Source organism: Eucyclogobius newberryi, unplaced genomic scaffold (genome assembly GCF_026437365.1).
Source record: "Eucyclogobius newberryi isolate DKJ021-1_F unplaced genomic scaffold, fEucNew1.0.hap1 SCAF_10, whole genome shotgun sequence".
In the NCBI taxonomy this organism is placed as follows: Eukaryota; Metazoa; Chordata; class Actinopteri; order Gobiiformes; family Gobiidae; genus Eucyclogobius; species Eucyclogobius newberryi.
The window spans coordinates 24,354,338-24,366,615 of record NW_027315724.1 but is presented as its reverse complement, the minus strand read 5'-3'; the positions used below and the strand labels follow the sequence as shown (position 1 = coordinate 24,366,615).

Here is a 12,278-nt window from a genome sequence, read left to right as displayed (position 1 = left end):
TAATTTGGTGTTGTGGAAGTGATTGTTTGATGATCTGTAAAATGGAACAGCTTAAGAGTATTCATGAGTAGGTATATTTTTTTTTTAAGATTTAGGTCTAATTCAACAAATGAATGCACTAAAATGTGATTTTTTTTCTTCTTTTTTTCTTTTCTTGACAGTGCAATGTGTGGCACAAAATGTAAGTAATTTAAGTATTCATCTATTTTATTTGTGACTATTACAAATATTCTGAAACAACAACAATCATTTTACATTACACAGTCTCAACTGTTCAACTCAACTCCTTTTTCTTTTGAAATATTCTTCAAATAATTGAGTGTCTGCGTAATGACACAGACACTATATGTTCTACTGTTTTTGAGTGTCTGTGTATATCACGCGTTTCATCTCCTTAACGCTTTAACCGATTTCGAAGTTTTACCTCATTACGATCGCTTTCACAGTATTACGTGTGCTATAACTTTTGACATTTGAACAACTTGTACTTTTTGTCAGTATTTTCAAAAGTATTAGTACTTTTTCCCCATTGAAATTAATGGGGCATTAGAATTATTATTCTTTAGGCTTTATTCTTTAGACTTGCACACATGTAGTACTCTTACACAAATGTAGTACTCTTACACACATGTTGTACTTTTACGCAAGAACGCAGAAACTCGCCATTGCATATTATCTAGTTTAATTTGTTCTTTCCATCATGTGCTTTTTGGTGTTTCTTTCCGGTCTGAGAAGTAACACATAACATTTTGGAAAGAAAATGCAGAAAAGTAAACCCAAACTAGATGCCAGAATTGCAAATATCTCCACAGCGACGGTGAACTTTCCTGGAGAGCTGACATAAGCTGGGATAAAAGTGATCCAGACTGCACAGAAGATCAACATGCTGAAGGTGATGAACTTGGCCTCATTGAAATTATCAGGCAGTTTACGCGCCAAGAAGGCCAACATAAAGCATATCATCGCAAGTAAACCAATGTAACTCAAAACTCCCCAAAATCCGACAACAGATCCTAACTGACACTCGAGAATAATTTTATTATTTGCGTAAACTGTATTTTTGTATGGCAAAGGCGGTGCTATGCTTAACCACAACACACATACCACAACTTGTATCAACGTGAAGACAAAAACACTTGTTCTCTGAATGGGAAGAGAGCACTGGGGCGTGGCGTGTGATGGCCTTCTCAATTTAAATGCCACTACAACCGCCATAGTCTTAGCCAAGATACAAGACATGCACAAAGCAAATGTGATGCCGAATGCTGTGTGGCGCAGCATGCAGGACCACTCAGACGGACGGCCGATGAAAGTGAGTGAGCACAGGAAGCATAATGTGAGGGAAACCAACAGGAGGAAGCTGAGTTCAGAATTACTGGCTTTTACAAGAGGCGTGTGACGGAACCAGAAAAACACACACATAACCATTATGGTTAAGGAGGCTCCAAACAAGGACAAAGCAGCGAGCAGGACACCCATGGTCTCTCCGTAGGATAGGAACTCAATCACCTTAAGGACGCACTGGCTGTGATTCCTGTTGGACCAGTACTCCATCGAACATGGCACGCAATCTGAATCTGAATAAACAGACACATAATGTTACATAGGATTGCACATTCTGAAATAAAATACTTTATTCTGAACTTACTATTTTGATTGCTGATCTCTCCTGCAGCACATCGGACACAGGAGAAGCAGCAGATAGGTTTGCCTTTGATATTGACCCGGCGGAAACCAGGAGGACAACTCTGACTGCAGACAGACTGAGGCCTCTGGAAAAACAAGGTTCTTACAATGCTCATCTCATAAATACATTTGAACTGTACTGTAAGTATCACTACTCAATAACATCAATACTCCAAGCCAAATAAATTGTATGTCTTTCTGTAACTTGTATTGTATGGCTTTTCTGTATAAGTGGGCAATACTGCTGTTCAAATGCCCTTATAACTATTGATTATTCAGTCAATTAATTTCACAGAATAAGATACCTCTTTGGAATTATCAGCCCATGTTATTTTCTTTCCATTCATTTTAAACTGCCTCCCATCTGGAAGTAAAGCATCATAACTTCCAACGGCAACAAATGAAATTCTCCTCTTTTCACTTGTTTGCCAGTTCACAAGCTCGTATATGGCAGAAGGGTCTCCGTTTTCATCAAAATGTACCATTTCACCAGATTTCAGAGTGAAATTAACTTGCTGAAGTTGTTCCACAACCTAAACAACATAACATGAATGTGAGCATATAATTATATAGGTAAATCATTTAATGTGTATCTTACTTGGTTTCTATCAGTTGTATTCCATAAAAAGGAGTCCTGGTCAGTACATTTCAATATATTGTGAAAAGCGTGAGCCACTGCATACACAGCTTTGTAGACATTGTGTGATATTCGTAGCTCCGATACATCAATGAAAGGGCTCTCACTATTATTTAGTTGTTCACTTCCAGTGCACTGGGTCTGATCTTGTGTACTAGGCTGGAAACTACAGTCAAATGTTTCTTCCCAGAATTCCTTTATCAAACTGTTTTGAGGGTCCTTCACTGGGTTAACCTGTAGGAGGAATTCTTTCAAACCTGGAATGCTTGCCCTTGGAAGAGTAAAGCCAAGTGAACCGGTCAAGATGGCTTCATATCTTGTACTTGCCAGATAACCAGCAGTAATCCAGGACTCACTACCCACCCACTGCACCCTTGTCATATTCTGCCATAGAGCCTCCTCTAACAGAAGCTCCATCTCAACCTGTGCAAGAAATGCAACCAGAACCTTCGTTGTTCCTTGTTGTATAATTTTGACCACACTGGCAACCTTTCCCACGGGATCATTTCTGGATATGGTCTCTGAATACTCGATACAGACACCCTCCTGAGCGGCCGCAGTGATAAATGTAGCCATGCCATTGTTGCCATAGTCATTGTCGCTTCTAACTGCACCAACCCATGTCCAACCAAAGTATTTGACAAGTTTGGCAAGAGCCCGACTCTGGTGGTAGTCGCTGGGAATTGTCCTGAAGAAAGTGGGGTACTCTTTTCTGTTACTCAGACAGGCACAAGTGGCAAAGTGGCTGATCTAAAGAGCACAGAAAAACAATTTGACACAGACAGATTTTTGGTTTAACTATGATTCTGGCCACACACAGTAACATCCACTTTAAATAACTCTGTTTTTTTGTTATTTTTGTTAATTTCACATGTGTATTTATAGAAGCTAAATTCAAAATCCCAGAATCTTATATTGATCAAAGCAAAATTGGCAAAAACATTGCTTAATGCATCTGTCAGTAGACATAATTTCCCTGTTTACAATATATGTACAAGTAAATGGAATGCTGACTTCAAATAAATGTTCTATGTCATAATTTTCCACCTTCATCAACAAAAAAAACTCAGATTGAAAGACATTGCTCATGTCGATCATTAGACATGAACTATAACCCCATCATGTACAGTATATCTCAGAAGAGTAAAGAACAACACTCACTTCAAACAACCATCCATAAAAACTAATTTACCACAGGTATATGGAATATCCCCGCCGTCTGCAGCATCACAATTGTGGATGAAGACTCAGAGGCTCCGACAATGGCATGGACCAGAGTCTGACCGGAGCATGTTTCTCCAAAGTCTCGTTCCTGTCCATTCAGAAGAGTCATAACTGCCTGCTGGGCTGACCCACAGTTATCAAGCACTTTATAACCAATGGAGATGTTAGGCAGCAGAACGCCACTGTTGTTTATCTCCTCTATAGCAAAAATCATTGTGTGGGCAAATCGTAATTCCCGTGAATTGACCCTATAACACACACACACACACACACACAAAAAGTTGTTCATTTTAGAATATAACTTAAGATAAATGTATTTCACTACTTACCCGGTGCATCTCAAAGCCTCAGGACCTTCTGTAAAGTCTGTCGTAGTCTGTGCGATTTGGCTGTGCAGAGAGAAGGCACCTCCAATCAAAATATCACCTGCTTTATAGAGGTGAGGTTGTTCGAGCGACCCCATCATCTGACAGTCATTTTGTTTGCCGGCAGCTTCAAGAACTCGAAACGAAATCAAAAGTAATAATATGTAATCTTGACTTAAGTTCACAGGCATTATAACATTACACGCGCTGAACGTTGTGAACTCCAGAGAGCAAGACACTCATATTTATAGTAGCTGATGATGTTCAAGTACAAGCGTAAATCATGGCGTTGCATATTTACATTTCCTTGGAGGTTACTAGCAAACAAGACAAGACAACATCCTGCATCCACCAAGTGACATTATTGTTTATTCACAGTTTCAGAAAAGACAATAGCACAGGATTAAACATTTATGTCGGAAAAAACATATGTTGTGATGTTGTGACGTCATGCTTTTCCCATCAGAAACTTCTTTGTGTTCAGTTCAGGTTTAAATACAATGATATGGCATTTTGGAGCAAAAATGCAAAACAGCAATCCATAACTTGAAGCCAGTATTGCAAATATCTCCACGGCAACGGTGAACTTTCCCGGAGAGCTGACATAAGCTGGGATAAAAGTGATCCAGACTGCACAGAAGATCAAAATGCTGAAGGTGATGAACTTGGCCTCATTGAAGTTATCAGGAAGTTTACGAGCCAAGAACGCCAACACAAAACACAACAGAGCCAACAGGCCTATGTATCCAAGAACTGCCCAGAAACCTATGGATGAACCCAGTGCACACTCGAGTATAATCGTATCTTTATAGTGACTCGTATTTTTAAAAGGAAAGGGAGGGTTTATTGTTAACCATAAGATACAGATTATAACTTGTACTAGCGTGAAAGCCAATACACTGAGTCTCTGCTGAAGAGGCCCGAACCATTTCATGACATTACTGCCTGGAAGTGTGGCTCTGAAGGCCATCAACACCACTATAGTCTTCCCCAGAACGCAAGAGATACAGAGGACAAAGGTGATGCCGAACGCAGTGTGGCGCAGCATGCAGGACCACTCAGAGGGACGTCCGATGAAGGTGAGAGAGCACAGGAAACATAGGGTCAGGGAGAAGAGCAGCAGGAAGCTCAGCTCAGAGTTATTGGCCTTTACTAAGGGAGTGTCTTTGTGGAGGAAATACAAAATGGCGGCTGATAATGTTAGCACCGCACCCAACACAGAGAAAAACACAATTATTTTGCACATAACGTCACTGAAGGAGAGGAATTCAATGATTTTCACAACACACATAGTTCGGTTCTCATTGGACCAATATTCTCCAGGACACTTAATGCACCTGTTAGAATCTGTAAAAAGAAGTAGGTTACTACACACAGAGAAAGTATCTGACAAACATCAAGAGGAGACACAAAGGTTGGAAAACAAATCCAGTATTTATGTTGATGTGTTTCAGGTTAGATGTTATTGTACCTGTGGTGTTGCTAATCTCTCCTTCTGGACATGGGGTGCAGTCATAGCAACAAAGAGGCCTCCCTTTCTGCAAGACCTTGTGAGTTCCAGGATGGCAACTTTCACTGCACTGAGACACTGGGACCTGTAGAAATGGGTATTTTGTGCTTTAAAATGTTGTCAAGGTTTTGAAAAAGTCAAAAAGTTGACTCAATAAAAAATGAAAGTAACTGGCTGGCAGTTATTTTATGTTTAGTCAAAAGGTTGCATTCACAATAATAATCAGATTTTTTGTCTTGGTTTATAGTTCAAATCTCTGAAATTACCGAGCCCATCCACATGAAATCCTGACACAAAGTTCAAAGTCATCTCTGTCAGAATAAATACGTGGAAGTCCTTCTGCTGAAATATGAGCTTGTATACCACTGTCTTATTAGAAAAATACCACTTTCTTATTAGAAAAAAGTGAAATTGAGTCATTCAACTCTTGTCAGGCCTCAGTGAGTGCACCATCTGTGAATGAGGAAGTAAACTGTCCAATAAGAGTTCTCCTTCAGGAGCAAACACTGGTTAAAGTCAGGTTAGAGGAACAAAACCTGCTCCAGACTATGTTAGTTTCAGAGACACAGAGTAGCACCTCTTTATAAAGCAGGTTGGAGTTACTCTACTTAGTCTGCTTCATTTAAACCCTGTTTGTGAAATGGAAAACCCAGTAATTAGCCAAAATCAGAGGTATTAAACTCCATCTCCATCTGGCACAACTCCATCGCTGTACAAAAAAAAAGCTGCTGAATAAGAGTCTCTTCCTAGTAAGAACTCCGCCCTCCTGTGAACAGCAAAGAGCCATGATCACACCCTATGTTCCTGAGTTCGTCTGGGCCCCATCTGGAAACCAACTGCCTGGACATGGGACCGCCAGACTCTTACTTCCTGATCTGGACCCACCCTCCTGTAAACTTCACCACGAAGACTCAATGTGCTTAATTTTGCCCCTGGTGGATAAACGTTATTTGAAAGATTGAATATTTAAAATGTGTAGCCATCTGCTAGCCCTAAAATCATGTTACAAATTATATCCACTAAAACTTCAGTTCAGATTTTCATGTTAATTTGCTAGGCAGATTTCTGTACAAGATTCAAGCTCCATTGTTGTAAGTATGTTTTGGATCAAACAGTTTTATACGGCTTAAGTGTATTAAAACTAGGTCCATGCAAAGTTAGGCCTCATTCTGAGACTGGCTTTTAGGAATATGTGTGTTTCTACCAAAATGTCTATTCCACGGAATGTAAGGGGCCCACATCTGATTAACTACCGAATGGGAGATGTCTCCATTGGCTGCGAGGCCTTGAGATGCCTTGTGTACATCTGTGTAAGCGCATGATCTCATTTCTGTAGCTTCTCCCCTGGTGCTACCCAAATAAGGATACCTTTACATCTTCTTCTCTCATTGGCTAATCCGTTGGTACATGGATAGGGTCATACCTGTCAGATATTGTTTATCGGTCTTTGTGCGTTTTCAGTATATAAAGGCGAGATACGCCCAGAGACGAGGTTCGTCTTCCTGATCACCAGCGGACCCAGGGCGCTGTTTTCTGCTGTCCTGTATTTGACACTGCTTTCTCTGTAAATAAACTACCTTGAAAAGTTTGCAGAGCTTTGTCAACGTGAATCCTTTGTCTACACCCGACGCCCCAAACGAGCAGTGATCCAGCCACCACACGGCCTAAACACTTGGATCTTGGGAACACTTTATTGTGTCACACTTGCCTGTTGCTTTCCTTGTGGCCAGGTTATTTCCTCAGATTGCAGGACAAACCTCTGCCCCGGAGGCAGAGCGGCGTCATAATATCCCACAGGTTTAAACTCAATGGATCTATTTGGTCCACGCTGCCAGTTTATGACTTCATATCGAGCCACAACAGCCCCAGTGCTGTCAAACCAAACGCGGTCTCCATTCTTTATAGTGAAATTGACTGTCTTCAGAGATTTTACAACCTACAAACATCATGAGAAAAAATAAAACTGAAATCTCACTGCAGCATGCAACTAAAGACAAACGTTTTACATATAAGGCATTCATGTTTTACCTCCCCTGGTGTGATGGTGGCGGTCCTGTCACAGCCCTGATGGTCAGAACACTTGAGTAAGCTGAGCAGAGAGTGAGCCACAGCGTAGATGGCCTTGTAGATGTTTGGGGAGTACCTCAGCTCTGACACATCATCCACAAAGTCTTTCAGCTTATACAGGAAATGGTTGTCTTTACATTTGTCCATTTCCATCACATTTCCCCTGGCATATCTGCACATTATGTCTGTCTCCCAGTAATCTCGGAGTAGAAAACTATCATGACCGGTGATATTTGCTTTTGGCACAGCAAAACCCAGAGCGCCCCCCAGCACGCTAAAGCTGGTTGGTGTAATGAGGCTATCTGCGGTCATCCAGCTCTCCACACCGATGAACTGCAGACCAGTCACATTTTGCAAACTCATTTCTTCCAAGAATTCATTCATTTCAACATGAGAGAGAAACCCGACAATGACTTTTGCTGTGCCTTTCCGGACGACTTGTACCACTTTCTTCAACTTTTCCGTTTCGGTTCTGTGGAATTTCTCGGAATATTCCACACAGATTCCTTCTTCCTGGGCTGCAGCCAGAAAAATAGCCATTCCGTTGTTGCCGTACGCACTGTCACTGTTGACTGCGCCGACCCACGTCCAGCCAAAGTGCTTGACCAGGTGGGCCAGAGCGCGGCTTTGGTGGAGGTCACTGGCTATAGTCCTGAAGAAAGATGGGTAGTCCTTCCTGTTGCTAAGGCACTCGCATGTAGCAGAGTGACTGATCTGAAAACACAGGGTGAAACAAAATAAAATGAACATGTGGGGAGAAATTATGGAACAAACATAATCAAAAAGTATTTGCTGTAAAGAAAAAAAATGAAATGGAAATATTATGTTTTATACATTCTGTGGATAAAACTAAAACATTCATGCCTGTGAGTGAAACAGTCATCATGATGAATTTGTAGTGAAGTTATTCTCAACACCTTTACCTCTTTGGCTTTCCATTTAACATTTTGAGAAACGTTGTTTGTTTTTTATTGCACTTAAAAATATTATATTCATATCATCATATTATAATAATACTTTATATTGTTCTGAGAAGTAAATAAATGAATTAGAATTGATGGATCTATGTCCCAAAACCATGTAGCCAATTTTCTTTTCTTTTTTTTAATTTAATATAACTAGATAGTGTCTGCATACACCATTGTCCCACCTACTTTTATAGCGGCATGCTTGGTAAACACATTGTACAACCATGAATTCACAACACACTGATGTCCCTCTTACCACTGGCAGCTGAAATGGCCCTGTGGTGTGGGACAAGATCACAGTGGAGGACGACTCTGACTCTCCGATAACAGCGTGGACAGAGGACTGACCCGAGCACCTCCCGCCGCCCTCCGCTTCCCCCCCGTTCATCAGGCCCATGACGCTCCGCATGGACTTCAGAGTGGAGCCGCAGTTGTCGTAAATCCGATATCCAATGGAAATGTTTGGGAGGAGGGCGTTTTTGTTGATCTCTTCAATGGCAAATATCATGGTCTGTGCGAACCGGAATTCTCTGAGGTTAACACTGAAACAACATACTTTCATTACACACCAAATGAGCTCAAAATGTAAGAAAACATATACAAAGACACACATCAGGTTCGTCCATTGTGATTGCTGTTATGTCCATATCAAATTCAGTACTAAATACAGATAAAATAAGATAAGATAATCCTTTATTGTCCACACATGGGGAAATTTCATTGTTGCAACGCAGGTAGATACAGAGAAAAAGGACAGATAACTTATAGGAAGTTTAAAAAAAACACTCTCAATAGAAGAACTCTTATAAACAAAACTCTTATAAACAAAAACTCCTATAGACAAAACTTCTCATATCCCAACAAGGGATGGAGGGGGAAAATAAATAAAGATAAAAATAAAATAAAAATAAAATATAAAGATAAAAATAAAATACAAATAAAATATAAAATAAAATAAAAAACAGCTAGCTTAAGACAAGATAATACTACTACTAATAATAATAATAATGGAAAAATAAACACTCTATTCTCATCAGTTATATGCACATGAATGTGACACTATTGCATGTGAGTACGACAGTAATTGCACATGAATATGACAGTATTGCACATGGTTAAGTCAGTATTGCGAGTGTTACATTATAATAAAATAGAAATGTGTCGTGCCTTGATAGTAAAGAGTACAAACAGTGTCTAAAATTACCTGGAGCACAACAGATCTGTAGGTTTTTCAGTGAACAGAAGTGGGAGTTGCGACACTTTGCTATGTATGGAAAAGACTCCTCCGATAATGACGTCCCCCGGTTTGGACAGAAGGGGCAACTCTGGATTGCCCATGATCTTACAGAGAGGCTCCTGCCCCAGCACACTGTCCAACACCAGGATCAACACAAACTCGGCCAGTGCACGTGACATGGTTTGTTTCAAATCAATAACTCGTCACGACATTTTATAACGTTATGTGACGCCAGATTTGACACGTCACAACTTCTAACCAATCCAAAGTGTTTGTACTTTTGGATTTTCAAGTCAACTTTTAGACACAGTTTTGGTTTGGTTTATATGAGCTTTGTATTTATTAGATTATATAATATACATACCATGTTTTTCGGACTATAAGTGGCACCGGAGTATAAGTCGCACAAGCCAAAAAATGCATAATAGAGAAGAAAAAAACATATAAGTTGCACTGGAGTATGAAATGCGGTTGCAAGTGTGAAAATAACAGATAATATCACATATAAGTCGCTCCGGAGTATAAGTACAAGTATGTAAGTATAAATATAAGTATAAGTCGCACCCCGGCCAAAACTATGAAACAAGATGCAACTTATAGTCCGGAAAATACAGTATATTGCTCCCACACACCACATCACACTGGCCAAGGCGAATGAAGTGTCTTGTCTAAGAAACCAATGGCAGTGGGTCATAAATTGATCTTCTGACCATCAGGTTGATGGGCCAGTGCTTTAACCACTGAGCCATGGCCGCCCCTTGTGCTCCAAACATAGTATTCCATTTTCACATTATGACGGACAGTGAATATCAGGCCTGTCCCAATAATAATGACTGATCGGTAAATAAAAGATGCAACACAATTTTTGGGGCTCAATATTTATTGTGTACTTATTATGTACACTAAAGGGAAACTTTTTCTTAATTTAAGATTTGTTCTTATTTGTTTATCCGCATCAGTAGATTGTTGAATAATGTATACAGCTCATTAATGTTACCAACAATGATTAATGATCCTGAGTCTATTCCAAATTCATGTGGCAATAAATAACATGATTCATCAAAACAAATTATACAGCACTGTCTTTTTTAAGCTACTTTTTTTATTTTAAAGGTTAGACTTTAACTTCATAGTTTGATTGATTACATCTTTGATGCCAGTTAGTAATATGATAATCAAAATTCTACTTTTGACAGTTCATCCAAACAAAAGGCTGCAGCACCAAAACAACTGATTAAACAGTGCAGTGGACTGTGAGACATTTAATTTAATGTTTTTTTGTTATTTGTTGCTAAAGGGCTGTTTATGAGCCACTGATCCCTTCTGAAGCCACTTTAATTAACTTTATGAAAGGCTTGTCTCTCACAGGAGAAGGTCCAGCAGGAACATGTCTGCAGTGTCCCAGGACTCAAGAACTGCACAGCAACTGTCTCTGGCCAACTAACTACTCCCTCTAGTGTGTGCTTCACATCAATACACACTATCACCGCTCATAGAGCTTGCATCACTTTCCATTAGAAAGAACAACAGCAAGAAACTTTTCACGCACCAGCACGTGACCATCAAAGAAATCTTGTATTAAAAATGAAATATAATAAGAAGGATTCATATTGCTCCCATTGACAATATATCAAAGTATTGCAGGAGCATGTGTAATCACTGCTGAAAGCAGAATGTCTTGTCTTACAAATCTACTAAACGTATATGGTATTAACAGATAAAATAGCTAGTATATATATATATATATATATATATATATATATATATATATATATATATATATATATATATATATATATATATATTAATAGTAGAACTAAAAACTACATTTTCTTTGCTAAAAGCAGAATGTCTTGTCTTACAAATCTAGTAAGTAAGTAAATAAGTAAATTTTATTTGTATAGCACCTTTCACAGACAGAAGTCACAAAGTGCTTCACAAAACACAGAGTAAAACAATAAAAACACAAAAAACTTACAGTGAGCAATACATATGCAGTCAAATCAGTCCGTGAAACAAAAGCAATTAAAAGGCTTGACTAAATAAAAAGGTTTTAAGCTGACCCTTAAAAGCAATAACTGAGTCTAGTGACCGTAGGGAGAAATCTATTAAACGTATATAGTATTAACAGCTAATATAAATATATATGTGTGTATATATATATATATATAGTAGTAGTAGTAGTAGTAGTAGTAGTAGTAGTAGTAGTAGTAGTAGTAGTAGTAGTAGTAGTAGTAGTAGTAAATAGTAGTAAAAACTACATAGTTTATAATTCAGTTGTCTGTCTTTTACTGGCTCAGAATATTTGGCACTGGAGCAGTAGCCGCCAAACTTTATGAAAAATAAAACACAATATTTGAATTTACAATTTTTCACAAAAAAAGACTGTCAGTAAATTATCTCAGAGCAAAGTAGGAAATATATCCCAAACCCTTTTACATTAAAAAAGAAAAGAAAAGCCTTTTCAGTGAAGATCTATTAGTACATTGAGTGTAGTTCTTTTTTTACACAGATGGTGGCAGCATAATCAACAACGGCATCTCTTTTTTTTGTTGTATTTCACAAAATGGGTGAGATTTGTGTC

General features: G+C 39.0%; 2 protein-coding genes across 2 annotated transcripts; both read right to left on the bottom strand.

The window, feature by feature from the left end:
- Window positions 1-681: 681 nt before the first annotated feature.
- On the bottom strand, window positions 682-4,022 carry LOC140371150 (extracellular calcium-sensing receptor-like). Its single transcript, XM_072458423.1, has 6 exons — window positions 3,877-4,022; window positions 3,516-3,795; window positions 2,285-3,073; window positions 1,992-2,219; window positions 1,649-1,772; window positions 682-1,577 (listed from the first exon to the last, which is right to left on the bottom strand). The coding sequence occupies exons 1-6, from the start codon at window positions 4,011-4,013 to the stop codon at window positions 682-684; spliced, it is 2,454 nt and encodes an 817-aa protein (XP_072314524.1). The 5' UTR covers window positions 4,014-4,022.
- A 338-nt stretch (window positions 4,023-4,360) lies between these two features.
- Window positions 4,361-9,867, bottom strand: LOC140379034 (extracellular calcium-sensing receptor-like). The gene is made up of 6 exons (XM_072464156.1): window positions 9,662-9,867; window positions 8,714-8,999; window positions 7,451-8,203; window positions 7,131-7,358; window positions 5,384-5,507; window positions 4,361-5,259 (listed from the first exon to the last, which is right to left on the bottom strand). Exons 1-6 carry the CDS (start codon window positions 9,793-9,795, stop codon window positions 4,361-4,363), a joined length of 2,424 nt encoding a protein of 807 aa, XP_072320257.1. The 5' UTR covers window positions 9,796-9,867.
- Between the last annotated feature and the right edge of the window lie 2,411 nt (window positions 9,868-12,278).